Raw genomic sequence first — 26,510 nt, 5'->3', positions numbered from 1 at the left:
AGCAAATACATTCCAGAAAGCAGTAAGACAATAAAGGGTATCAGTATACTTACTAACTTATCAAATTAGCATTATTACACGTTACTTCTAAAGTTTAAGTGGTGGATTGGTTTTGTTTTCTTAGCTTTTAAAATACATCTTTTTTTCTATGGACTACTGTTTATTGAAGTGCTCTAGTCTAAGTTAGCTCTAAGTTAGAGTTATCTCTCTTTCTCCACTCCACTCCCTGAACATATCTTTGATGAGATATGCACAAGAAAAAGATGGAGGTACCTTCCCCTCAAAACCCTGCTTGGCTATACAGGACAATAGAATCAAAAAGGATGAAATATAAAAGGGCCTAAACCCAGCACAACTGCCTTGGTCTTGTGTTAAAAGCTGAATAGTGCAGTGTAAAGCACATACAAAATGAGAAAGGGATGAGAGTTTTGTACTCTGTAGGTAGCTGGACTCTTAGAACGACTTTCTTCCAAAGATGATTATTCTCATCTGCAAAGCCAGGGCAAAATCAGTCCAAGTGGCAACTATGTTCATCATCACTGCCTCTCTTTGTGGAGAAATCAGAAGAAAGGGTTGGAATTGCTTGAGCCTGGTGTTAACTTCCATTTTGCCCTCATTTAAAGCACTGTTGTATTATGGGGTAGTTCAGACAAGAAAAGGCAACTGTTGCACACAAGCAGTTTTATTTTTCGTTAAAGTTGTGGCAGATGGTTCCCTCAGCGCAGCCGTCGGGCTGAAGATCTGGTGATGGGAGTTGTTTTGGTGGGGGTTTCTTCCTCTCTTAATTCTGCTGATAGCTCTAAAGAGAGTAAAACGTGTCAATAATGAGCACTCCACAGCCTTGAGCAGAGAAATCTACAGGCAACCTCCACAGTGGTCTGAAGCCCATGATCAAAGGGACATCTCTGTTGGGCCAAACCTGCAGTCCTTGCCCCCTCTGAGCACACATGTGCAGTGCCTTACCATCCTCAGAGTCGTTCTCCTCATCGCTGGAGAAGGTAATGATGGCTTTTTTGCGTGGAGGGCGCTTTTGGGTGCGTTTCTGATTTCGGAGGCTGCGGGATGGGGGTGTGATAAATTCGTCATCTGTGTTGGCTGGGCTCAGGGGCTGGCGGCGTGAACCTGTCAAAAAAAAGGGAAAAAACAGAGAAAGGCAGCAAACTTCTGTCTGTAAGGGTGAGGAAAAGTCCTTAGGTGTTTCTGCTGGACTGCAGGATCAGGAGAAGGCTGGAATCTCACAAAAAGGAACATACTTCTTATTGGTTTCTGCTTGGCTGGCCTTGGCATTGGAGTCTGACTGCCATCCTGGCATGTCTCTGTTGAATCCAGTCCTCGGTTATGGGTGGCAGACAGCTTCTGCTCCAGCTCTTCAGCTAGGGCCTGATGGAGGTGTAAAACAGAGGTGGAGGGGGAAAAAAAATAAAAAAAGAAGGTGAGGGGAAATAAGTACTACATCCATAGCAGAATTGCTATCAAGTTAAATAAATAAATTGATAAATTGTTAGGGATAAGGAATAATCTGCTTGAAATGAAAAACTGACATCTCAGTCACTGTATGTAAAAAGCAAAAAAAGCAATTGTTTTTCTGTCCTGGACCCTTGTCCCACCTCCTTACTTTAGTCTCAGGTTTGATGCCTGCTCTGCGGAATCGAGCCAGCACAGTTTGGAAACAATTGTAGACAGCTGGATCTTGGAGCTTGTCTGCAAAGCAGTCATAGTTGTCCTGCAGCTTGTGAAGGCCCCGATCTGAGACTGGAAGCAGAGCAAGGCAGTGGGAGAGATCCCGATACTGACGCTCAGTCCTGGGAAAGACAAAGATCACCATTAGCTCCTACAAAAAGGGGTGTGTGAGGATGAGCACATCTCACCCAGAACCAGCAGCATTTCCTGCAGGTGCTTCTGCCCTGCAGAACATGAGAGTCAGGTTGTTCTGTTACAGGTCAGTGACAGGATGCTGTACCGTATCACACATAACCACCACTGTATTCCATGACAATGACTTAGTGCCTGTCGGAAAAATATGGCTAAAGAACACAGTCAATTTTTTGAAAAGTGTCAAAAGTTATTGCTGACTGGAGGAAAAGACTCAGTGAGGTCAGGACTCCTCTTGAAGGGCTTTTTTTCAGCCACATTACAAACCCCCCCAGCTGTTCAGTTTTGCATGCTTGAGATGATCTCAAGCAGAAGCTGTATTTGATGTTCTTTCTCCCTTTCCTGGTTAGTTACATAAAGAAGTTCATATTAATTTAGTTATAAAGTCAACAAATAACAAATGTATCAGAGAAGGACTACATTCAAATTCCAGCAAAAGTTACTGGAATAAAACCAAAGGGAAAGAAAAACAAAAGCACAAACTAACATCCCTGATGTAGATCACCATGATAGAATGGGAGGGGAAAAAGCAAGGCCAAAGCCCCTATTATTAATATACATAAATCAAGGGCCTCAAGTCTGTCCAGCATGTGCTGTCTCAAGATCCTCTGCTCAAACCCAGATAGATGGAGAACAAAGTTGCAGCATGCAGGCGTTTCCACCTTTAAGTCTGAATGACACCTGGCAAGTTGGTATGTTTAGAACTCCAGAAGGGCTGAGGAAGAGTGATGATGGCTGCAAAATCTTTTCTGAAAAGCTCCTTTTTTAGCCTGGAGTGAGAGTCTTGCTCTAGCAGTACCACTAGTGCACACCAAGTTGATCACCTTTGTGGTACAGAAATACAGGACATTCTACTAAAGGCGAGACACAACTTACACACAGATAGTTATTTACAAATGTGGTGTGATGAGCTCACTAGTGCTCCTGGGAGGCAACTTTGGAGAGAGGGACCACTATCCACTCTTGCTCAGGAAACAAAATCCAAATATTTTGGGAAATATGCAACTCCCTGAGGCAGCTGAGCAGGTCACATGCCCAGGCACTGTGCACAAATGGCCAAGATAAGCAGACAGCTTAAATCTCAAGGGCAAAGCCACAAAGGAGAAGGAAAACCATGGGAATGGAGGAAAGCAGAGTACACCAAATCCAGTAGAAGCTAAAACGAAGATCTCTCACTGGAAGTACATGACAATGAAGAAGATAAATTTCCATTATTCTTGGAAGGAAACAGAAAGTGTATGCCTGGATCAGTGTATGCCTGGATCAGCTTGGAGAGCGGGGGAAAAGCAGCAAAAAAACCCCCAAGCCCAGAAAGCAAAATTATATACCAGAATCACAGTATGGGTCCTACATTCTATACTCTGTAATCAGCAATGCAGAAGCAAGGCATGCAGGTCTTGGAGATGGAGATGAGCAAAAGCCAAAGTTTTCAGTGGCACAAGCCCTTAGGTAAAATAATAATAATGATGATAATGATGATAATGATAACAACAACAACAACAATAGTAATAAACCAAAACAGAGTCCCAGGCATAGACCTGGTACTGAGCAGCCCACAAAACAAGGACAGGACTATATCAGCTTGATAGCCGAGATCACCGCAGACAGAACTGCTGGAGAGATCCCAACTTCTCAGCTGAACAGCTGAATTTCCCAGCTGAGCTGCAAGGGAATAGCCCGTGGATAAGGATCATAAAGGTATGTAAAATCCACATGTGGGATGTCTCCTTGCTCAGCTATAATGCAGGATCTACACTGTCACAAAACCTTTCCCTAAAAAAATGGAAGGAAGAGGGGGTCAGTCACTGCATAATAAAACCAGAAACCTTCATTTATAAGTATTCATGTATTTTTAGGAGAAGGTAGATATAAAAAAGGGGGACCTAAACCAGGTTATATTGCATTTGTCACTTTGCCACATGAAGAATATAAGGGGAACCTTTTACCGCCACCACATACAAGCTGATTTCTTCTGAAAAACCTTGAGAAACAGAAGCACTTGGCAGGAAAATTAAGATTACAACCCACCTGGCAGTCCGGAATCTCTGACAAAGTTTCTCCACCAAGCTCTCTGTTTGTTTGTCTTTTGTAATATACGAGAACAGATGTCTGCAAGAGGAAAAAAACCCCAAAAGATTAGAGCCCACAGAGGAATCCTCATTTCAAGTGAGGGGTGCTGAAAAAGCAGCAGTGCTGACTTCTTATCTGCTCCTTCCATCCAGTTTTAAGAGCATGCAGCACCTCCAGACAATCTCCTCACTTCACAAGTTGCACTGACTGACTAGTTAGTCTGGCAAGCAAACCTTGAGTGGAGCCGTATGGCATGCAGTGTTTTCCCCCCTCAAAACCATGCTTGTGACTTTCTCACTACAAATTTGCTGGAAGTGTATTGTTGCATTTGGATCAATGCAAAAGTGAGCACTACTTTGCACTAAAGTGGGAACAAAGCTTAACAGAACTTAAATGCTAACCTAATCAATTTTTCCTTAGCTTCTTGAGGAATAGAGACACCTGGACTTTAGCACAGTTAAGTATTTGTGCATTTTGTACTATGTCCTCTTAGAAATCATTGAGTAACTTCTATTTATTAAGAAGGCTCTGCTGCTCTCTGTTTTTCTTGTACCAACATTTCTTAACTTTAGCTCACTCAGGTTGCCACTGGCCTTGATATAATTGTTCTAAAGCACTCTCTAGTTCAGTCTTTGTTATGTCTACAACCACCACACCAAGCTGCTTTTCTCAGACACATAACAGAAACAGCATTCTCAAGAGCCCTCCCTTTGCATCAATTCATCTTTAACTACTAATTCCCTTTTCTGTTTAAAGGATATGTGGTGTGTTAATTGATCAGGTCTTTAAAATTAATTTTTTTACGCTAATTTGATACCTGTCTACATTATTAAATCAATACTACCTCTTCTCTTATTTGCCAGACACCTCCTGTTCTCTCCATGTATGTTGCTGGAAGTCAGAAGTCCATCTTACACCTGTCTTAACCCCACCAATCACACTTCAGTGCAATTGCTCACTTACTCTATGTCTGTGGTAATACCTCCAGTTTGATACTAATTAAAAACAGTACTGAAAATTGTAAAATTATTTAGAATTTTTCTACATGCTGCCTCTTGTCTCCCTGTGATGGTTTGCTTCACTTCAGACATTTAACGTCCACTTCTACGTGTGCTGTCAGGAACCACAAGCTATAATTCCCAGTATTTCACATTACCCTCTTTAATTAAGTTGAAGCAAAATATCCATCTACTTTTGTCACCATCAATTAATTTTAGTCTCAATTACACCCTCACTAATGGACCTTTTCTGTGTCTTGCAATTCCTATCTGTCCAAAATCCCATACCTCTTCCTAAATGCATTGGATTCTCATAGATAGAAAGTTGAAAAATCACAGGAGATTTTATTGTTCTTCTCTTCAGCAAGAGCAATACTTTTGTCTAACACCCCCCTTTATAATCCATAGGGATTCAAGTTACTCAGAAAAACCCTCAGTAAGTTATGTTTCAGAAATGAGAGGAAAATGCCTGTACTTTACCAATAAAGACATTATTAATGCTGTCTATGAGTAACCAATAACCTCAGATTGAAATATTCCAATATCTCTGTACCCCAGAGTCAGGCTTTCTTGAAAAAGAAACTGAAACCAAATAACAAAAAAACAACCAACCCAACCCCAAAAATCCCACACAAACCAAACCATCAGAAAGCCACCCCAGACCCAAACCTGTTACTGTCACTGCAGCGTTACTAAAACTGCTTACAAAACTCCAGTAGCCACCAAAACAACAAAGGCAGCAGTCTTTAAAACCTGTTGTGTTTTCCTAATGTGGAATATCCATATTCCCATGCGTAAAAACAACTATTTTCCTTTTCTGGAGGAAAAGTAATTTTGAGTTAGTGGTCACTCTTTGTAGCGTCTCTCCTCACCCCTAACTGTGTGGCTTTAAAATCAATTACCCTCTGCATGACTCCATTTCCAGTACAGACTGAAAAAGTCAGATCAAAAGAGAACAACTGAAAAAGCATTTTGTACATGTCAGTGTAGTTTTTCTTCCCTTGATATGGCACCCCCTTTGCATAAACAGAGTCCTGGCAATAAGAGATTTATTTAACCTCAGAATACCTCATAATAGTGTGGAAGGATTCCTCCTCTATGCCACTGTTAGGATCCGAGAGATGACTGATGATGTCTGGAAGCAGGTTATAGACAGCATTACCCTGTACAGAACACAAGTTTCTACAGGTTATAGACAGCATTACCCTGTACAGAACACAAGTTTCTACATGAGATACAGAATAAAGGATAATTTTAGTCAAGCCAAATAAGCTGCCTCCTTAAAACGACCTCCTGTCTCTCCATCCCAAATCTACCGACTGAAAGCATTGGCTTTTTGAAACAAGCTGTACACAGCCAGCCAAAGCTATGCAAGACTATTTGGCTGGGGGGGAAAAACTCAGCCAACCAACAAGCTAAACACTGCACCCCAGCTCTGCTCTTTGGCAGACTTGGATGCAGTTTCTTTGTCTTCCAACCTTGCTACAACCCAACAAAAAAGCTTCCTGATAAAAGAAACAGCCCTTCAGTTCATGGAACTGCTTCCTATCTTGCCTGAAAAAGTCCAATCCATATTGTCTTTCCCTCTGCTTTTATATAGCTTTGTCATACACGCTGCAGAGGCAGGAAGTCAGTGCAGGTGGCCAGCTCTGCTTTAACAAAGCAAACTAAGACAGAAAAGCCCCACTGTCACTGCAGCCTCTCAGGCAGTAAATCTCAAACTCTGAAGGAAGGGCCCATGTGAGGCTGCACACAAAATGAACAGTGTACTGGGGGTAATGCTGCTCCTGTTCTTACTTGCTGGGGAAGAAACTGCTACAATTTAAGTATCTCAGTGTCCCACAGCCAAGAACAACTTTGGAAGGTTTCAGAGAAGGTGCACTGCCTGAGCCATAAAGTCAGGGAACTCTGCTGGTAAGGCCTAAAGGTGAGCTACAGAAAACTGCTCCTAACCCTGAGCAGGGCATACGCAAGAAAGCAAAGGGAAAAGGCAGTGGTTTGGAGCCTGCCTTCCGGTGTGAATGGATGAGGTCAAATTCAGCAACATCAGGCAGGGATGAAGCAAAACTTGTATTGCAAAATTTCTTTTAACTACCCTTTTATTTAGTCCACAGAGAGACAGACCAATGGCTCTACACCATTAAAACACCTTCTCCAGGACTCATGTAATTGATCCAGCCTCCAACAGCCCTTTCTTGCCCTTGTGAAATAAGGTCCCTGAGCATACACTTGCCTTGTTGGCGAGTTCACCGAAGAAGTTCTGAGCCACTCCCACAATCGCCTCCTCTGGGTCTATGAGCAGAGTTGCCATTTCACTCACTTGTCCCTTCACCTTTACCATGTCTTTGAGGATGAGGTGAGTCATCACCAGCCCAGCCGTCTGCCTCACACTCGGGCAGGGGTCCCGCAACCTGACAGGAGCGAACAGTTACTGCAGAAAGCAGCAAGGGAGTGTCTCTGAGTTACTGGTGCTTGTGACAGCCCAAAGCTCTGGTGTCTCTGCACCAGCATCTTCAAATTTGCTTTCTTGGGTCATTCTCACCTTCTGGAGGCCCAGTGTCACCCTTCCACAGTTCTTTCATCACGTGTCCTCTCCCAGCAATGAGTGTAGCATTACCTGGCATAGAGATGTGATGTCCAAGGCTCCACCAGGTTGGGGAAGCGGATGGCTAGATCTCCTGCTGCAATAATGAGGTTGGATCTCACACCAGGCAGGGTGGACTTCTCCATCATTGTGAACAGCAGACGCAAGTGGGAGTCACAGAAATCAGAGCTAACAAGACAGGGTACAGGAAAGAAGGGGTGGGTAGCAAAATTCCATCTCTCAGAGAGCAGAGAAAAAACCAATTAAATAGAACAATTAAAAAACAAATAATTAAAAAAAGCGATCTGCGAACACTCTTCTGTATTTGTTATTTTCTTGGGAAAGGAATTGCAACATTTGCTTTAGTACTAGGAAGGCTGGGAAAAGAACTCTAGCATGGCTCAGCAGTACCTGATCATGCAGAGTTTGCCAAGAGTGAGGGCTGCAGCAGCTGACAGCGCCGAGTCACTGTAGAGCCCAGGGTTGTTGCAGATCTTCAGCACCAGTGGAACAAAGGCAGAGAACAGGTGCTTCCCTAGAGAGTGGGGATAAAGACAGTGAGCATGAGAGCACTGTTGGTGCATTCTGCTTTAAGAACAATTACTCCATTTATTCCAGAGCTGCTGTAAACTACAGTTGCTGGTTGACTCACTATCACCACTGAACAACCACCTCCAGAAAGGCAGAGCCAAGAAACAAACAGCCTACATGGAAACTGACACCATGGAAAATGACAGTGCTTCCTTCCAAAGGAAATAGCCTTCTGCCTTCAGGACCCACTGTACCTGCTCTTTCACACAGGCAGACAGCCAGTACTCCTTGGTGGCAGGCACACTTACCATCTAGAAGTTCTGTCTCACAAATGCTGCGGATGAGCTCGGCCTCGGTGTCATCAGCTGTGGCTCCCACAAGGCCCAGCTCCTCCTCCATAGTGGTCTCGCTCTCTGTGCTCTGTGCAGAGAGGAGACTGTAAGAAAGACCTCAGGCAACAATAACCTCTTTCTTAACAGGGTTCTCTTCTCTGAGGTGTGAGGTACATGCAAGTTACCAGCTGCACAACTAGAGTGGAGAACAGACTGACACAGAATGTAATAACCCACTTTTCCCCAAGAACTGAAGGAAGCTGTGAAGTCTGGGCTTTGCTGGTCTACATGCTACAGAACACCAATCACAGGATCACATAGTTAGATTGGAAGGGACCACAGTGGGTCATCAGGTCCAGCCTTCTCGCTTCAGCAGAGTCTTCATGTGTTCCTGGAAACCTTCCACATTGCACAGGATTGTGTCCAGATGGTTCTTGAGTACCTCAAGTGAGGGAGACTCTACAACCTCTTTGGGCAACCTGTTCTAGTGTTTGGTCACCCTCACAGGATAGAAGTTCATCCTTATATTCAGGTGGAACTTCCTGTGCATCATTTTCTGCCCATTGCCTCATGTCCTAGCACCTGGCACCAACAAGAGCAATCTGGCTGCATCCTCTTGGCACCCCTTCTTCAAATATTTACAGACATTGATGAGGTCCCCTTTCAGTCTTGAGGCTTATAAGAGGCCCAGCTCTCTCAGCCTTTACTTCAAGAGAGATACTCCAGTCCCTTAATCATCTTTATTGCCCTCCACTGGACCTGCTCCAGCAGCTCCATGTCTCTCTTGTAATGAGGGGCCCAGAATATAAAGAAAGCCTAAACTACTAACACTACTAAGATAAAACAGACCTAGGAGACATCCAGCATCAGTGTGTGAGTCCTGCATAAATTAAGGGACATTCAAATAGTAAAAGCAAGAAACTTAAAGCAGCCTTTGAATTGCTGGCTTTGTGAGCAAGATTTTGGGAAACCTTATAGCAAGTAAAAAGCAACACAAGAGGAGAAAGGAGACGTGGGCATTGCAATGGGGACCAAATCTGTATACAACTGCTACTTCTTTGAAAATCTCATAATAACCTCCTCCTGTGTAGAAAATGGTAATGACACTGGAGTGGATGAGGAAATGAACTAAAGTTCTCTGTAGACTTAGCAGTATAAGCATCTAAAAGAGACTGGATACCTAGATGGACACATTTTTCTTTATTCCTACCCAGCCTCATTATAATCTGGAAAACATTCCAAGGTAGGCCTAACCAAACAGGACATTTGTAGCATCCAAATCACATTAGAAAGACTACTGTTAAAACTTCATCATTACTACCTAATAGAGGATAGCACTCCCAAATCTTCTGGACTGGGGTTCTAGGAAGCCTTTTTCCAGGGCATAAATGGATGCTCTTCACCATTACTGCATCAGTTGCAAAAGACTGCACTAGTAAGAAAGAAGGTGATGAGTGAAAGGAGGAAGCAGGAGGATAAACATGGCCAGGACATCATCCTTCACTCCCTCCCCTCTGCCTCTTCAAAACTCAGGACCAATGTGGGAGTTTCAGTGGACAGGGTCATTCAAGGACCTCAGCTCTCCCTCTCAATATGTGTCTGTTTCTATTCCTGAAGCACACATTGCTCTGTACCTCATGCAACCTCAGGACAGCATTCTCCAGAAGTTTGCTGTAGCTGGGACACTAGAAGAGCTGCTCATAGGAAAAAACCCTTGGTTCTCACCTGGGGTCTCTGCTTCTTTGTGCTGGTGTCAGTTTGCTTCTTGGTCTTCTCCTCTTTGAGGATGCGGCGTCTGCGTAGCTCTGCACTCACGGACACTTCCAAATATGCTACCTGCTGTAGTGCCACCTGTCCCACAAGGGACACCAGGTGCAGCAGCAGGAATGTTGGGAGACTGCCAGCACCATCAGAGACTCTGTGTGGAGAATCCCCTGCATCTAAAGGAGAAAAATGACCACAGTTCAGTGTTGATCTAGACCACTTCCCCATTAGTTAGTGCCAAGTCTCACCATAACCCATCTCCAGTCCACAGATTCCTTCACAGCACTCACACCCTCCCATGCCAACACTTACACCAGCCCCTCAGCTCTATTCTCCTGCAGTTACTCAAGGCCACCCAAAGCAGCACTGGAAACCATAGGTACAGATCTCCTTTATCAGCTTTTTTCCTCACCAGCTTTCTGCTCATCAGCCTCCTGCAGCTTCTCCAGAGCTTGCTGACTGCACATGTGCAGGATGTCAGCACAGATCTCCTCTGCCCCTTCTGCCAGTTGGTAGATGAGTGTTACAGCTGCCTCCATGAAGGGGATCCAGTGACTGCTTGGCTGGGCAAAGCCTGATGAGAAGAGGGAGCAATGCACACACACACACCAATGATAACACAGGTGGTCTTGCAGCCCAACCCCATCTCCTCCAAACCTCCTGCCAACCTGGGCTCACCTTTACTCACAGTCTCACTCAGGCAACGAAAAAGCATGTGGTTCTGTAGCAGTCGAAAAGGGGCACTGTTCTTCTCCAGTGCTGGCTGCAGAGACAACAGGTGAGTTACTCCCATGGGAGCAGCACATCAGACTCCCCCATGCCCTTCCCAGTACTTAACCTTTCTGTGTGCACAATGTTAATCAAACCCATGCCAGGGACATCCAGTATTGCTCTGCAGCTAAACATGCAGCAGGAACATTACTGTCACTTGTGACAGCATGGTGATTACACTGGGTGGATTTAAAGCTTGGCAATTGATGATCCCAGGCCAATCCAGACAGTTCCACCATCTCATCTTAAATCAAAACAACTCTTTTGAAATGTTAAAAGGATTCATTTAAAATCTGATATTATTTACTCACTCTCTGCAATGAATGAAGAAGGAAACCTCTGGATCTTAAGAGTCATCAACAGTAAGTCAACTATCCTTGGGGTACCCCAGAACCCTTTGTGTTTGTTTAAAAGCAAAATAACATCAGTGGAAACAACACAGAACAGGTCTGGATCCAAGACCACCTCACAGTTAGGTTGTTGCATATATTCTCTATCAGTCACTCTACCTTTTAGGTTGGGAGTAAGATAACCTAGAGAACTACTAAACCAAGTATGACAATACCTGAGGTGTCACAGCACACCTGTGTCTGCCTGATGAATATATGCTAGAACAAAACAGAATTTACTTGAGAATTTACCAGCTTTCAGTAGCTTGAAACAAAAACTCCTGATTCACCACAATCCTGTCCTCTGTACTGAATTTCTGATTGGGAAGATGGGTGGGGGAAGAAGAGCTACTGTCAGTCAGTCAGTCAGTCAAATATTTTCAGTTCAGTCCCTTTTCACATACAGACTTAAGAACTTAAGAAAGAACTACAGACTTAAGTCAATCAAAAATTGAATTACAGCCATCTTTAGAACATTTAAGAATGTTGTGATAGATGTTAACTCATGAAGTTCATGCAGCAACATCCCCAGTGGAAGGGGTTGTCACAGAATGACGCTGCTCTGTGAAGGAGAGCTGCTTTTGTGATAGAACTCCTGAACCAAAATGCCCCTATTGACTGAGTCAAAAAAACAGATTTTTTTTCCAAGTGCATTAAAAAAAAAAAAAGTGCATCTTTTTTCCCAGGGAAAGAAGCCATCAACCATCATGTTGTTCTAAGTACAACGTGGACAGGTTTGAAAACCTTTCATGTTTTGTATTCTGCTGTACAGCTGACAACTCCTGCATATCAATTAGTAGGGAGGGCAAAAGAATCACACCACCAGAAAATATCAGTAGAGGAAAGGGCTTCATGGTTGAGAAAACACAAATCAGTTTAGAATTGGGAATTTGAAGAAAAGAATTGAAAGGAAAACATATTTTCTTGTGCACTGAACTCTTTACTAATTGAATTCAGCCTGTTGCCTAATGAAAATTCTTTTATTACATGTTCACTGATGTGTGCTAAGCTTTCCAGACAGTGCTGCTGAATGGTCTCAACCTACTTAATTTCAAAATCTGTAAAAATTTAATTACCTCTCTCTCTTCTTCCATATAAACAATTTTTCCCCTTTCTTTGTTTCTGGATGACCTCAAGAATAAACCCTGAACCTTACCTTGGGGTTACTGGCAAGCTTGGAAATAACATTGCATACTTCTTGAGGCAGCCTATAGTCTTCACATGCCTTCGCAGACAGCCCCGTGGTCACCAAGATTTCCAGGTTGCTACCTATGATCTCTGGCTTTCCTCTGTGAATAAAGGGTATGGGGACATCACATGAGGTGCTGCTGAAAGTTTACATAAGTATGGATAACCAAGATAAATACTCCTTGTGTCTTGTGGAAGGAGTGGTTTGAATAAGCGGGGAAAAAATGAAACCCATCCAAACAACTCAAGATACAGCTAGAGGAGCAGCAGATTCCACAGAATCCAGTGTAATCCACTCTCCACTAGAAGATGAGTTACTCCAAAGTGATCAACAGTGGGCACAACCTCTTTGTTAAAGGAAGATTCTTGACTCTACTTTCCTATCAGAAAGGACCAAAACTTAGAGAGGTAAGAAAAACAAAAATGTTGGAAAGTAGGAGAGAGTCCAGGAGCTCAGGACTTGTGACATATACCATTCCTTCCCCTACTGTGGGAAACAAACCAAATCAAACCAACATTATCCAAAAAAAGCCAATCCCAAATCCATACTCACTTGTTCCCCTTTCTGCCTGTGAAAGAATTTTAGGATCATCATTATGCAGGCCTGTTTCTGACTAATGAAGGACTGAGGTAAGAACAGCAAGAAGAGCAGGTAAGTTGAATGCCAAAGGGTTATTGGACTGGGAAACTGAGGAAATTAAAATCTTTTAGTGTATTTGCTTTTTTTTTTTGCCCCCAGAAACTGAAACAGATGCATTTTTCTTCATGCTAAAGGCTCCAGACATCTCTACTCAGCAGCTTTTCACGTTCTTATCCAAACACAGACAAAGCTGCAGAGTTGTGACACTGTAAACTCTGGGAAGGGATGGACATTCACATAAGGAAAATAATCTCATCAAAATCATTCAAAGGCCATGCTGGTGGGATCCAGCACAACTATGTTCATTTCCAGGCTTCATTACCCCATGATAAGGTTACTATTTTTGAAGCTAGAGCCAAAGAGTCAGCTGATGCAGAGGCCACAGTTCTTCAATAAAAATTGACTCCCTGTGCACCCTTCCAGTCACAGGCTTCGACCTGGCCCCAGGCTCACCGTGCCATCATCCCCAGCAGCATGACAGCAGCGCGGCGTTCCAGTGACGAGCATGGAGATTTTTCCGTGAATCGCTCCCAAAGCAGCTGGGTCACAGCAGGCTTTATTTCATCTTTCTGCACAAACTCTGAGATCTGCAAAAGGAATGGAATTAAAAAATTAGAGAGAGGCAAAGGAGAATGAACTTCCAAGTAGAGATGTAATCTGCAATGACTACCATTTTAATAAAACAGATACACAGTCCAAACCCAGGCAAGGCAAATACTCACTATTTCCTCTAAGCACTGTATCGTTCCCAGTGATGCATCCACCATGATGAGAGAGAGAGAATGCACCAGGGCCTGTGCTTTGGCCCTTTGAAATGGAAAAGATAACAATAAAAAATTAAAAGGTAAAGAAAAAGCAACTGTCACAATTACTGCCCTACTGAAAGAGCTGAAAACATCTGTTGGATAACAGAGATGATTCACAAGATCAGGAAAACTCCCACAACAAACTTGAGTTCTCAAAGTCACCCAACTCATGTGCCAATTACCATGATGTAGCCTTAAAAGTCCATTGCCTTGTGGACTGGTGCTTCTTCTGGTGCTCAAAGATCCAATCAGAGGCACTAAGCAGCCACTTCCCAGTTTATTCTCAACCATAGGTCAAAGTACAATTCCCTAGAAACTGAAAATCTCTCTATGAACAAATGAGGACAGAGCACAAACTGTAGAAGTGTTGTCTCCAGGCAATATTATCAGGAAGAAATAAGAATCAGCAAGTGCTCATTATTGCCCTGATGGTACAAATGAGGATGAGTTATGGTGCATCTCACCAGGGATCACACTTACCTTATTGCACAAGTATCCAACAGGATTTACAAGTGGGTAAGCACTAAAAAAGGGCAAGTGCCACATCAGAGAGGAGACACAGCTCTTCTCTAGTATGGAAGAAGCAGACTTGCAAGTGGTAGCCAGCTCCCACCACCAAATCCTCATGAAGGATAAGCAACAAAGACCCTTTAACATCCTCCCATCTAAGACATGTAGAAATTGTTAGAAAAAGATTTAAGATTGGTCTGACTGAAATACAAGCAGAAACACATGTGAAAGCACCCAAATAAGAATTAACCTTGTAGAGTGTGAAGGATAAAGAAATGGGAATGCGTTGTGCACATCAGAAGCAGAATGCCTACACGTGACCAAGGCCACAGCATGTATGACTTGTCAGCAAAAAAACCTGAGCCTTGGTAAGAGAAATATAGTTTCAACTTTAGACCACACTGTTCCTCTTATTATTCCAGCAGGATGAGCAACTACAGTTATAAAAAACTCAAAATGGGACAACTGACATTGGCTAATAACTTTGACCACAGAGATTGAAGTATGTAAGACTCCTGGACATGGGATGACTCCATATAGACAGTTGACTCCTAACATGCTGAAATTCACTGTTGCCAGTCAAGAACCCTGCTGGCAAGGGAAATATTCATAACACTTCTGTTCCCTATCAGATAGGGACCCTACCCAGACTATTTAGGCAATGCTTTGCATGAAAGTGAAATTTATGAGAACAATAAATATTAGTGCCTGACAAGAGTTTAACTTCAAGTAATTCTCAGCATGTGCTTCGCAGGGTCTCACAGAGTTTTGCCGCGTGAATTTCCTACACATGAACTCTATGACAAACCAAGAACAGAAGCTCAGCATAGGTCCTAAGGAGGTCTGGGTTACCCAGGTAATAACCTTATGTTTCAGCTCAGCAGGAAGCATGGCAACTCTCAGTTCTGTTCCTGTCCATGCACCATTCCCAACAGCAGAAAGGGGATGGGGGGAGGAAAAGGAAAAAAAAAAAATCTGATTAGGAAGATCCATACCTCTCTGAATCCTCACTGGGGCTCAGATAGAGCTGTCTGTAGGCATTCAGCACGGCCTCCTTAATTCCAGGCTCCTTTGACCATACGAGGGGCAGCATCCTGCGGACTCCAAGCAGTGCCTGGGGCACACCAAACTGTGAGACTGTCACGAAGAACTCAATGGCTTCCTGCACCACTGCAGAGAGAACAGTTGTGATACTGCAGCTCTTTCCCAGTTCCCATTAGAGAGGCCATTAAAACAAATTCATAGGAGCACTGGTCTTACAGCAAGCTCTACAAGCATCTAGAGATCACTGCTACTGTCTGCAGAGGGCTTGAGTCAGAATGGGATCACTAGTACAAAAATGTAGATGTCCCAGAAAAGAAACACAAATTAACAATATTACAGCTAAATCAAATGTGATATGGTTAGGAAAAGAGCACAGAGACTAACTTTGAGAAAAAACAAAATTCTCTTTTGGGAAACAGTAACTTTGGGAAAAAACATCTCTCAGTCACAGCAGACAGCTGATTATAAGCCCCAGTGCAATGATATAACTAGAGGAACTAAGCTATTTGATATACAAATGGGGTAAGGAATACTGTGTTTGGTTTCAGCTTGACTACTCCTGAAACAGACTGCCCAGTGCTCTAATAAGACAAAAAAAACCCCCATAAAGTTAGACAGCATCACAAGATATCAACAGCAATGATCAGAGGAGTTGTACAACTAAAAATTCATAGAGTCTGATCTCTGGTTAAGTAAGAGTTTTTACCAGTATAAACCCTTACAAATCAGAATTAAGAACATCTAACAGGTGAGCTGGTGTGCTTTCCCTGCCCTCAGTCACACCACAATGCATAAATTTGCAACAGAAAAAAATTTACATCTTCAAATATTAAATCTTTTATTAAAAAATGCTAAATCTGAGCACAGACATCCCTTAGCACCAGTCCCTTACCCAGCAGCATACTCTCTCCAAATGAAGACAATATCTCAAAACACCCTTGCTGTTCAGACACTGGATTTGCCTACCTTATACTACAGTGCAGGACAACAGGGAGATGAAAAAAGTTATTAAAATTTGTGCATCCATTAAAAAACACCCCCACAATCAAACCCCAGGTGTTTCAGTACCAGGCAGGGCAATTTCTTGGCCCTGAGCTTCAAAGGTTCAGTGTAAAGACACTGAACCCAGGAGTTCATTTTCATGCATGCAAATAGCCAATGACACCAAACTTTGTTGGGGAAGCCCACGTGCTTATAGCAATTAACACGAGCCCTCAACACAGATGAAGCCTCAGAAGTCTTTGCAGCATCCACACCCATCCATTCCCCATATCTGTGCAAGTGGATGTGCTGGAGAGCATGGGAGAGGGAGTTGTGCCCCTCATCCCTTGGAAATGCCAATTTCTGATAAACACTACAAAAAATCTAAGTGATTATATTAGTTCTAATATTAAATATGAACAGCTGAATTAACTCAAAGGCCTTCTGATCACCACCTTTCTCTACAGCACTGAAGAGGACCAGGCCACAGAACCTATTGATCAAGCTCATGTTTAACTAGAGAATAAAGTTTAAGGAAAGGTGAGTTAGATGAGACCAACTGCTTAGTTCCCCTCTTGTGGCCAGCATAACAGCTGAAGCTGTGTCAGGGCACTGAGCACATAACCAAATCCAGCTCTACTGGCCAGGCTTACTTTGGGAGAACCTCAGCTGAGATGATGAACACCATTCCTCCCCACAGGAGGCAGGGTAGTTTCCCAGGTGAACTCACTTTGGTCACCTGGCTGGTTTTTTTAACTTCAAAAAGTTTAAATACATTTTATTTCATATGTTTTTAAAACATTAAAATAAACTTTTTCAACCATGGTATTTAAAAAAATGGATTCCTAAAAAGCCTGCTCATGCCCTATTCAACCTCTTCATGACACTCATTTAGATGGTGCTTGCTTTTCCAATACCTTGGAAGTGTTTATGACATCTGCTCAATGAAGAGCAGCTCCTTCAATCTTTTCTCCTTCTCCTGGAGCTCTACTACTCCAACATCTTCTCTCAAGGAAGGAAAGATCTAGAAATGCTGAATGGGAAAAAAAAGGGCCCCATGGTTATGTCACATACCTGAGACAGAGTTTTCATACATCATCTTGCTGATCAGGTTCAGAGCTTCTGTGATTTTCACTGAGAAGTTGTAAGCATCTTGCAGGTACTGCACCAACATCTCCTGTTTGACTAGCTCTGTTTGAGGCTGCTCTTCCTCCACAACTTCTTCAATCTCATCACTGCTGTTGTCATGTGGAAGATCCTCACTGTTCTCACCTGGGCATGAACCTACACAGCACACTTGTTTGTGAGCAGTACTGAAGAGAGAAACAGGCACGGTTCAGGGCATTTTAACCCTCCTCTCCCCATGCCACAGTGACACCTTCCAAGAGCCAGAATACAAAAATTCAAATTCTGCCATCAGACCTAGCTATAAAATCTAAGGATGCTGTGGAGCAAGTTCCTATACTACAGTGTGATGCTCCAGAGACATGCCAGCTTAGTACAAAGGCATTTGTGGTAAACTCCATTAAAATGCTGATGGGGGTTAATCTGAATCTGCTAATTCCCCAAAGATAGATGAGGGCCCTAAAAGGGAACCAGGGAGAAGGCAAACACTAGTACTCCCAAACAAAGTTTGTGCAAGTGTGGAGAGTTCACAAAGCTAAGATTTTTAGACAATAGATTTCCAACAGAAATATGCTGAACATGATTGGCTAACCAACCTTATGCTGAAACAAACACCAAACATAAAGTATGTCAAGTCTTGAAAGAACAACCAGAGGCTCAGGCCCCAAATAACCAAGACTTTGCTTGAACCATATACTTGGTCAAGGCTGCTAAGGGTAAGCATTATGTGCTACCAGAATTCCTGACAAATTAAGACAAGGAAGAAGGGTGGGAGTGGCAACACTGGCTTCACTCCCCTCAGATATTACGTGAGTTAAAGCACCAGAAATACTTTTACTGGGACCATGGAACTGTTCCAACCAGAAATTAAGATCAATATGATCTAGCTAAAATGCCAATGTACTAGATGAACAAATAATGCAGAGATGCTGCAGCTCTGGGAGCTGCCAAGTACACACAGACTGAGCCCCACAGGCCAGAAAGAGAGACAGAGCATACCAGCGGGTTCTAGTCTGGCTCTGGCATTACCTTGAACTTAGGGAACAGACAGAGGGATACAGTTACCTGTGTAAAGTCTCTTCAGAACACCCAGGATTGTTGCCTCCTCGTTTTCCTCCCCAGGGCCAATGAAAGGTTCCTTTCCCCGGAATTGACACAGGGCCTTCTGCGTAAGGCGGGCCGCGCTCCTGGACAATGACATTGCCCAAGAGAGTATCAGCAACACATCAGAGCAGAACAGAAGGGAAAACACCCAACTTTGCCCTGAACACCCGAAAAAGCAGCTCCTACCAGCATCTTGTGCTGGGTCCCCATGTCAGTCCTTCCTACAGAGTAACATGGAAATCACCCCTTGGGATAAACAATGTCAAACTGCTGACCCTTCTTACTTGTAATTCAGCTTCTTCAACAGCCCAGTGATTTGCTCCACTGTCTTCTCCACCGTTTCTTCAATTTCCAGCACCTCCTCTTCCCCTTCCTCCAGTGGCTGAAAGAGCTGCTGTGTGGCAGCCCTAACTTCTGGCAGCATCGCTTCCCACTCTTCCTCTGGGGCAATCACTGGAGCTGCTTAAAAATCAGAGGGAATGAACAACACAGACTCAGTTGACACCTTTAACAGGATGTAAAAACTCATCCGGAATTTAGGAATTCTATTTCTCCTACCCTCTCCCCAGTCAAGCACTATTTCCATTGCTGATCCCACTCAGACTACAGTGAGAATAAGACAAAAACTCTGACTAAAAAAACAAAACCACTGAGAAAAGAAAAAAAAGACAGGTAAGAGAAACCATAATTTCTTTCGCTTTGGACTTTGGTGCTACCAACAAATCAAGTTTAAATAATATCTGACCAAAATCATGACTCAAGCAGTCCTTGAGTGGTAGAGAAGAGAAACCTGGGAGGGTGTTCATAGACATTTTCAGTTCTTACCCTGAAAATAGAATATATAGCTATGAGGACTGTTGATTTAGACATGGATATTAATATGATCCTTTTATAAACACCACCATAAGGAAAATTGTTTTGAGTTTAATCCCAGTTGTCTGGTCTCACCATCTTACACAGGTAAGATCTGAGACAAAAGCTGTCACAACCTGGGAGCTAATTTAATATGAGGAAAAGTAAATTCTGGACTGTCCTAGAAAGTGGAAAGAAGAAGAAAGGAAATTACCTGCTGTAGGTCTGCTACGATCCCTCATTTCTTTCAGTTTCTGTACTTCTTTCTTCAGTGGCTCATCCAAGTCAGCAAAGCTTAGCTTAAGATGTCAGGAAGATAAGAAATATGTTAGTTATCCTCCTTTTCCTGAAATGCCAGAATTCTCTCTCTCTTCCATTCCCTGCTTTCGTTGTCAATCCCCATAGATAAACTCTGCTTTGGGAAACTGGAAGAGTAGACTCTGGCCCTGATCCTAGAATAAGAACTAGTCTAAGTTGTCAGTCTAAGACTCAGAAACTCAGGGAAGATGCAGCTAAACACAAAGAGCTGCAGATCCATGAAGAGTATTCTAAAAAACTAATTTTGATCTCAAGGAGAGAAACCTCACAGTGGGCTCAAAACTGCTTCAGGTTTTTACCTCAATCACATCCCTCCTGGCCTTCAGCATAGCTATGAATTTCACCAAGAGACAGATGAGCCCAAGAGCTCAAAATCTGGACATGGGAAGACCAGAAAGCTGCCACCTGTAGAGTCAAAGGCTACATTGTTCCTCCCACAAGACACAAAAACGCTACTGCCCTGGCTATAGCACTCTGCAGATATCTACCCTGCAAACAGATATCTAACATATTTAGCATATTAATGGCTATTACCTTGCTAGAGAAGGGATTGTTGGACAAAAACGCAGCCAGGAGCTGGATGGCATTTTTAACCACTATGACAGATTTGTCTTTGAGCCGCCCAACAGCCAGCGACACCACAGACTGAAACTGAGTCAAAGGCAGGGCCTACAACACAAGAGCACAGATAGTTATCAAGAAGGCTCAGAGACTTGGGAATAGTTTACTGCAGACGTATTTATGTACTAAAAAGCACAGATTATAGATTTATGGAAAAAGTCTAGGGCTCAAAAGACCTCTGGATATATTCTGGTCCAGCCTCCACTGAAAACAAGGATTTAGGTTATCCAGGATTCTGCTGAGCTGAGTTTTAGTGTATCTGGTAATTGTAATGTTCTCCTGTACCAGTGTGTGAAAAGAGGCGGTGTGGTATGTTCTTTCTTCTAGTTTGTCCTGGTAACCAATAGCAGCATTTAATTTCCACCCCACAGCTCCCCCACCCCTGGGATCTTTGGTCTCTTGGAAGAAACTGCAGACACCACAGTACACAGGGATAGCACCTTCCTCTGTTAAAACTTCAATCTCTGCAAACAAAAAGCAGGGCGGCAGAAATTCCCTCAGAACATACAAGATGGGAAGAGATGACCAAAGCACCACCACGTGCCCAGCGCAAACTTGCCTTGCACTGAACGATGCGGGTGAAGAGCTGCAGCACACGGCTGCGAACGAAGCTATGGATGTCACACACGTGGGTCTGCAGAATATCCAGGAACTTGTCCCGAGTACCGCGGGCAGCCTCCTCCAGCTGGTCACCATTCAGCACCTGCACCAGCACTTCTGCCATAGCTGCCAGAACGGCATTTCGCATCATGTAATTCTGCCAAGACAGGAGTTGTTGAACTAGGTGCAGACCAAAAGGCGTTATTTGATATGTGTCACATCTTGAGGTGTCTCCTTAGACCTGAGATCACCTCTGGAGGACATGCAGGTGGTTTGGAACCTAGCTCTTTCCAATGCCCATCAATGAGAGACTGCAGGAGGCTGTTCTTAGAGGTTTTCATGGTTGTTTTTCTTCCTTATCTCAGGAATGCTTTGTCCAGCGAACAGCGATCTGCTCGCTAGACGTCCAGGGCAGAATCTGCCTGAGAAAGGCAGGACTTATCTTTTATAGTCTAAATTACGTACTAGGTATTTACAAATGACCCCCAATACAATACAATCTTGTTACATGGTCCAGCTTTGTCCTCATCCAATCTAAAAGTGCCAGCATGTCACTCAGCATGGATGACACGGAGAAGGAGGAAGAGGTATCCACACCCCCAATTCTCCATGTTGGCCACATGTCCCTTATCACAAACATTCTAGAAATCTGCTAATTCTACATTCTAACAGTCTAATTTACACTCTATTTATTTTTGCGGCTTGCATTTCTTCTCTCAATGTGGGTAAATTGTTCCAAGGAGCTAAATCCAGCCTTTGAGACACCTGGGTCTCATTTGAGGATCTTTGGGGACCCCGCCAGGGGGGGTCTTAAACCTTCCAGGGAAGCCAGAGGAATACTCTGGACTTCCACAGATATGCCCAGAGTTTGGGCCATCCAAATCCCAGGCTCCAGCCCTAAGTGAATTTTTTTTCAGTACGGATATTGTATTAAGCTTGGGTGAACATAGCTGTGTCTGGAAAACAGAGTAATCTCTGCTATGAAGACAGGCTGAGAGTTGGTCTTGCCTGCAGAAGAGAAGGCTCTGGGGAGGCACCTTCCAGTACCTAAAGGGGGCTATGAGAGAGCTGGAGAGGGAGTTTTAACCAGGGCATTCAGTGATGGGGCAAGAGAGAATGGCCTCAAAGTGAAGGTAGGTTTAGATTTGATATTAGGAAGAAATTCTTTACTGTGAGTGTGATGAGACACTTGAACAGGTTGTCCAGAGAACCTGTGGATGCCCCATCCCTAGAACTGCTCAAGGCCAGGTTGGATAGGGCTTTGAGCAACCTGGTCTGTGGAGGGTGTCCCTAGCCATGGCAGAGGTGTTAAGGCGCCTTCCATTCCAAACCCTGCTATCCAGGTAGGTTCATATAAGCCAAGAACTGACATAAGAAACACTTACAGCAGGTAAAGGAATGGTAACACAGTGACAAACTCATTAAGTGCTGAAGAACAAGGGACAACAGCAGGGACCTCACACCAGTAGGCAGTATCCTGTTCTCTGACATCTGATAGTGATAACCAGACAGTGACAACCAGACAGGAGATGTCATAGTTTCTGTTCCCTTTGCATCCTTTAGATAAGGGCAGAACCTATTCCAATAGAGCAGGTTTTGGATACTTGAGCTTTGTGAAAGACAGAAAAACTGGATAGCAGCATCTCTACCATCTGACTTTTCTGGACAGGTGATTTTGCATAAAATGTACCTCCTCATCCAAGTGAGGCAGGAGAACACTCATGTTGGAGAGCACCAGAGCTGGAATCTGTTCAGCCAGTTCACTTATAAAAGTAGCATAACCCTTGACTCCAGAAGCCTCACGAGTCAAATCCTGGAGACATTTCTGTCCAATTTCCCTGTACAGAAAGATGAAACAAGGAATGAGGTGCCTCAAGTTGCTTGGGACAGCAGAACAAGCCTCCAGGTATTTCTCTCACCTTAGCAGTTCACCCACCAGGCTTTTCAGACCATACTCTTTAGCCCAGAGGCTCACAGCCCGTGCAAACACCGGGGCTACATGTTCGAAGTGCTGCAGCATCTGTGTGATCTTCAGAGTGGCACCTTGCACATGTGAGAAGGAAGAAAGAGGTCAGGGAAAGTAACTGGGAATGGCTTCAGGAAGAAGGCAGAAGAGCAGGAACTCACTGAACATGTGGTCACAGTGAACCAGAGCTACAGCAAGCAGATGTGTCACAGCCTCCCGTGTGACCCGGTACCTCTGAAGGCCGATACTTGGATTCTCCAGGATACGGTAGCAGCTTCCTGTCATTAAGCTAAACCCAGACAAGACAGACAGCAAACCTCACTATCACAACTTGCACAAACTTCTGTTTGAGAGATTCTCCAGCATCCTCTAAAAATCAGCAAACATTTGAAATTTTTGTGGACTACTTGAGGAGAGGAAGTGTTTCCTATACACATGGCTTTTGCCTTGAGTTGTTCCCTCAGTTTCCCAATGATCTGCACCCCACAGAGGACTGCTCCAACTCATACCTGACAAACTCTTCTTCCACTTTTAAACCACCCCAAAGCTGTGAAAGATCCAGCTGCAGTAGCTGTGTAAGCAGACGAAGAAGTGGCTCCCTCTCTTCTTCCCACAAGGATCCAGAAGTTTTGGCATGGTTCTTCCTGTTCTAGAAGAGATTAAACAGTGAGACACATCAGCAGTTTCACAACAGACAAAACCCCATCACTACTTCCTTCAAAATATAAGAAGTCTGTTAAATTCTACTGCATTAAGAAAGACACAGTGAGATATGTGAGATCACAGGGGGCTTTTTTTCCCCCAATTCTTCTTTCTCAGTTCAGGCCAACATCAGTATCTCTTGTGGTTTAAGGATTATACCTGCATCCACTGCCCCATCTCTACCCACAGAAAGGAAATCTTGATAAAATACTGGGACACTAAGTTCCAGCCAGAAACTGAAGAATGAAATAGAAAGGCCTGAGCATCCAAGTCCCTGCTGATGTTCAGACATATGATTGTCCCTTTGACTGTTTTCCAGGCACAGTTTCAGAGAAGCAGCAGTGCTTCACATTACGCACTGCTTTTGCGGGCATCATGTTTATATAAACTCTGATATAAAATCTGATAGATACTTCAGAGTTCAACAAGCTTAAAATTTTATTTTGACTCTTATCATCTTTCCCCCAGTCCCCTCACCTACCTTCCTACCAGGATCTACCTCCAAACAACTGTTCTTGCAGGTTTCCATTTCAAAGGCATCCATCAGGCCAGTCAGCAAATAGCAGTTCATCTTAAGAGCATTCAGGTGAGCAGCTCGGTCTGCATAGCTCAGCCCAGAGTCACTCAAGATAGCAGGAAGTTCATTGGAATGATGGGACACCACTGAGGAGAAGCAGAAAAGTCATGAGCACTCCTTGCCAGGTCCCTCAGCCATCCTCTCTTGGGAAGGCTTACAGCAGTCATCAGATTACCAAAGATGTGTGCTCACATCTCACCAGCTGTAACATGGGCTGCCCCCTGCAACCCAGACCTTGGGCATGCTGTCTTGTCCTATCCCCACTGCCCTCCATCAGCTCAGAGAAAAACTCACTCTGAGCTGATACATCCCACAGATGTATTTTCCAGGGACACGGGCACGAGGATTTTCTGTCGGTCTGCCCTTACAGCGAACATGCACAGCTCAGCATCGTCCACCAAGATTACAGACCCGTATGACAGGAGTGGGCTGAGGGTGCAGCCCAGCTGGTCGAGTCACATTAGCCTTTGTATCATCATTGAGCTGCCAAGGGAAAACAACCTCTCCGTTAGTCCCGTGTCGGTCGGAAACAGCGAGTACCCACCGCGCACCATCAGCTCCAGGGCGTCCTCCTTGACAGCCGCGCCCACGGCTCGGAAGTGGCTGCGGGACAAACACAGGGCGTAAGGAGGTGAGCAAAGAGCGGCCGCCCCTCCGCCCGTCCCTGCCCCGTACTCACTGCAGCACGCTGTACACGCAGTCGAAGTGCTGCAGCACGGCCAGCGCGCCCCGCGCCCGGAAGGCGGCCCGGAAATCTGCGGCAAAACACGGAGAGAGGCGGGGGATGCATGGCCGTGAGCCGGCGGCAGCGCCGGGCCCAACGAGGAAGGGGGTGTGGGGACACCTTACCTGCGAGTGCGGGCGGCAGCTCGCGGGCGGGCAGCACCTCCTGCACCACGTAGCGCCCGGGGCCGCCATCCCGCAGCAGGTCGGCGGGAGCGAGGGGCAGATGGAACTCCGGGGCCGCCGCCATGGCCGTCACAGCCCCGCACGGCCCCGGGCGCTCGAAACAGCGCGCGCGGACCACGCTCGCCCCGCCCCTTCCCGCCACGGGCCTATCAGCGCCCGGCGGCTGCGCCGAGCGCCGGCCTCTCGCCCAATCGCCGGCTCTCCTGCCCTCCCGACCGTTAGCGCTACGTCACCCGCGCGCCCTGCGCTCCCCGGCGGAAGGGGCGGCCCGGCGGCAGCGCCGCTCTTCCCTTCCCGTCCCGTCCCGACCCTTCCCGGGGTCACCGGGCACCGGGGGTCATCCCATGGCAGCGGCAGCACTGCTGCTGCGAGCGGCGGGCCGGGCGCTGCTGGGCCGTGCCGCTCCCCTGCCCCTCGCCGAGCGGGGCATTAGTGACTGCAGAGGGGCGCTCTGGGCTCCCGTGCGGCCCGGCCTCCCCGTGCCGCTGTCCTCGCCCCTGGCAGGGCTCTCCCGGGCCATCCGCATCAAGGAGCCGCCCAAGCGCAAGCCGGTAGATCGGTGGACGAAGAAGCGGGCCTTGTTCGGGGTGTACGATAACGTGGGGATCCTGGGTAAGACGCCCCGCCCGCACCTCCCCTGCGCCGTGGCCCCGGGGCAGGAGGGGAGGGAGGCTGGGCCCACCTGCGGGCTGGCACCTCTGCCGGCAGCGACAGGGCGGGGAGGGTGTGGGCCGGCCGCCCTGGGAATAGCCTCCGGTGCCCGCCTTCATCCCTCTCTGCTCTCCTGCTCTCAGGTGGCTTCCAGATCCACCCGAAGAATCTCATCATGGGGCCCACGTGGTTGCGAGGCTGGCGGGGGAACGAGCTGCAGAGGTGCATCCGCAAGAAGCAGATGGTGGGTGATCGGATGTTTGTAGAGGACTATCACAAACTCAACAAGAGGATTCGGTACTTGTACAAGCGCTTCAATCGCACCGGAAAGCACCGCTAAGGAACAGCAGTGGCTTCAGCTTTGTGAATGCCACAGTTCTGTAGCATTGCAGTCAGAATAAAGCCAGCTGTCACACAACTGAGTTCCAGTGCTTTCTACAACCCTTGCTGCATATTTCTACCCTGGTCCCAAGGTCCTGCTGCTGCTCCAAGCCTGAGCTCCTCTGTGCCTCCTCAGTAATTTCTGACATATTTATTGCAGGCATCTGTTCCAACCTGCGTCCCTGAACTTGACCCTCTGGTCCTCTGTTTTTTTTTTTTTTGCC

General features: G+C 45.3%; 2 protein-coding genes and 1 non-coding gene across 5 annotated transcripts; 1 reads left to right on the top strand and 2 right to left on the bottom strand.

Annotated features, from left to right (window-relative positions):
* Positions 1-662: 662 nt before the first annotated feature.
* Positions 663-25,352, bottom strand: NCAPD2 (non-SMC condensin I complex subunit D2). 3 transcript variants are annotated; one of them, XM_056490566.1, is made up of 31 exons: positions 25,195-25,352; positions 25,025-25,100; positions 24,890-24,948; positions 24,250-24,431; positions 23,576-23,715; positions 23,228-23,355; positions 23,020-23,143; positions 22,791-22,938; positions 21,060-21,257; positions 20,414-20,548; positions 19,776-19,860; positions 18,994-19,171; positions 18,671-18,792; positions 17,555-17,764; positions 15,451-15,625; positions 13,862-13,946; positions 13,593-13,726; positions 12,468-12,600; positions 10,830-10,914; positions 10,564-10,725; positions 10,113-10,327; positions 8,364-8,475; positions 7,936-8,059; positions 7,558-7,713; positions 7,174-7,351; positions 6,009-6,103; positions 3,901-3,981; positions 1,616-1,802; positions 1,254-1,380; positions 964-1,122; positions 663-799 (listed from the first exon to the last, which is right to left on the bottom strand). In XM_056490566.1, exons 1-31 carry the CDS (start codon positions 25,316-25,318, stop codon positions 717-719), a joined length of 4,200 nt encoding a protein of 1,399 aa, XP_056346541.1. In that variant the 5' UTR covers positions 25,319-25,352; the 3' UTR covers positions 663-716. The 3 variants fall into 3 exon arrangements, with proteins under 3 accessions (XP_056346541.1, XP_056347392.1, XP_056348224.1); XM_056491417.1 differs by having other exon boundaries at positions 18,994-19,168; positions 25,195-25,318; XM_056492249.1 differs by lacking the exons at positions 24,890-24,948; positions 25,025-25,100; positions 25,195-25,352 and adding an exon at positions 24,538-24,813.
* LOC130260950 (small nucleolar RNA U85) lies at positions 24,507-24,829 on the bottom strand. The gene has a single exon (XR_008841887.1). It is a non-coding gene; the product is annotated as a small nucleolar RNA U85 (small nucleolar RNA).
* Positions 25,317-26,327, top strand: MRPL51 (mitochondrial ribosomal protein L51). Its single transcript, XM_056483923.1, has 2 exons — positions 25,317-25,866; positions 26,049-26,327. Exons 1-2 carry the CDS (start codon positions 25,317-25,319, stop codon positions 26,243-26,245), a joined length of 747 nt encoding a protein of 248 aa, XP_056339898.1. The 3' UTR covers positions 26,246-26,327.
* Positions 26,328-26,510: the final 183 nt, after the last annotated feature.

Source organism: Oenanthe melanoleuca, chromosome 1 (genome assembly GCF_029582105.1).
Source record: "Oenanthe melanoleuca isolate GR-GAL-2019-014 chromosome 1, OMel1.0, whole genome shotgun sequence".
Taxonomy (NCBI): Eukaryota; Metazoa; Chordata; class Aves; order Passeriformes; family Muscicapidae; genus Oenanthe; species Oenanthe melanoleuca.
This window is presented reverse-complemented; position numbering and strand designations above follow the sequence as displayed.

Excerpts from the sequence above, each read along its gene's own strand:
- NCAPD2 (XM_056490566.1), bottom strand. The coding sequence starts at position 25,318 with ATGGCGGCGGCCCCGGAGTTCCATCTGCCCCTCGCTCCCGCCGACCTG. Across the intron at positions 13,727-13,861 it reads TACAGTGCTTAGAGGAAATA|ATCTCAGAGTTTGTGCAGAA; the intron begins GTGAGTATTTGC and ends TTCCTTTTGCAG. Across the intron at positions 3,982-6,008 it reads TCCTTCCACACTATTATGAG|ACATCTGTTCTCGTATATTA; the intron begins GTATTCTGAGGT and ends TTCCTCTTGCAG.
- MRPL51 (XM_056483923.1), top strand. The coding sequence starts at position 25,317 with ATGGCCGTCACAGCCCCGCACGGCCCCGGGCGCTCGAAACAGCGCGCG. Across the intron at positions 25,867-26,048 it reads CGATAACGTGGGGATCCTGG|GTGGCTTCCAGATCCACCCG; the intron begins GTAAGACGCCCC and ends TCCTGCTCTCAG.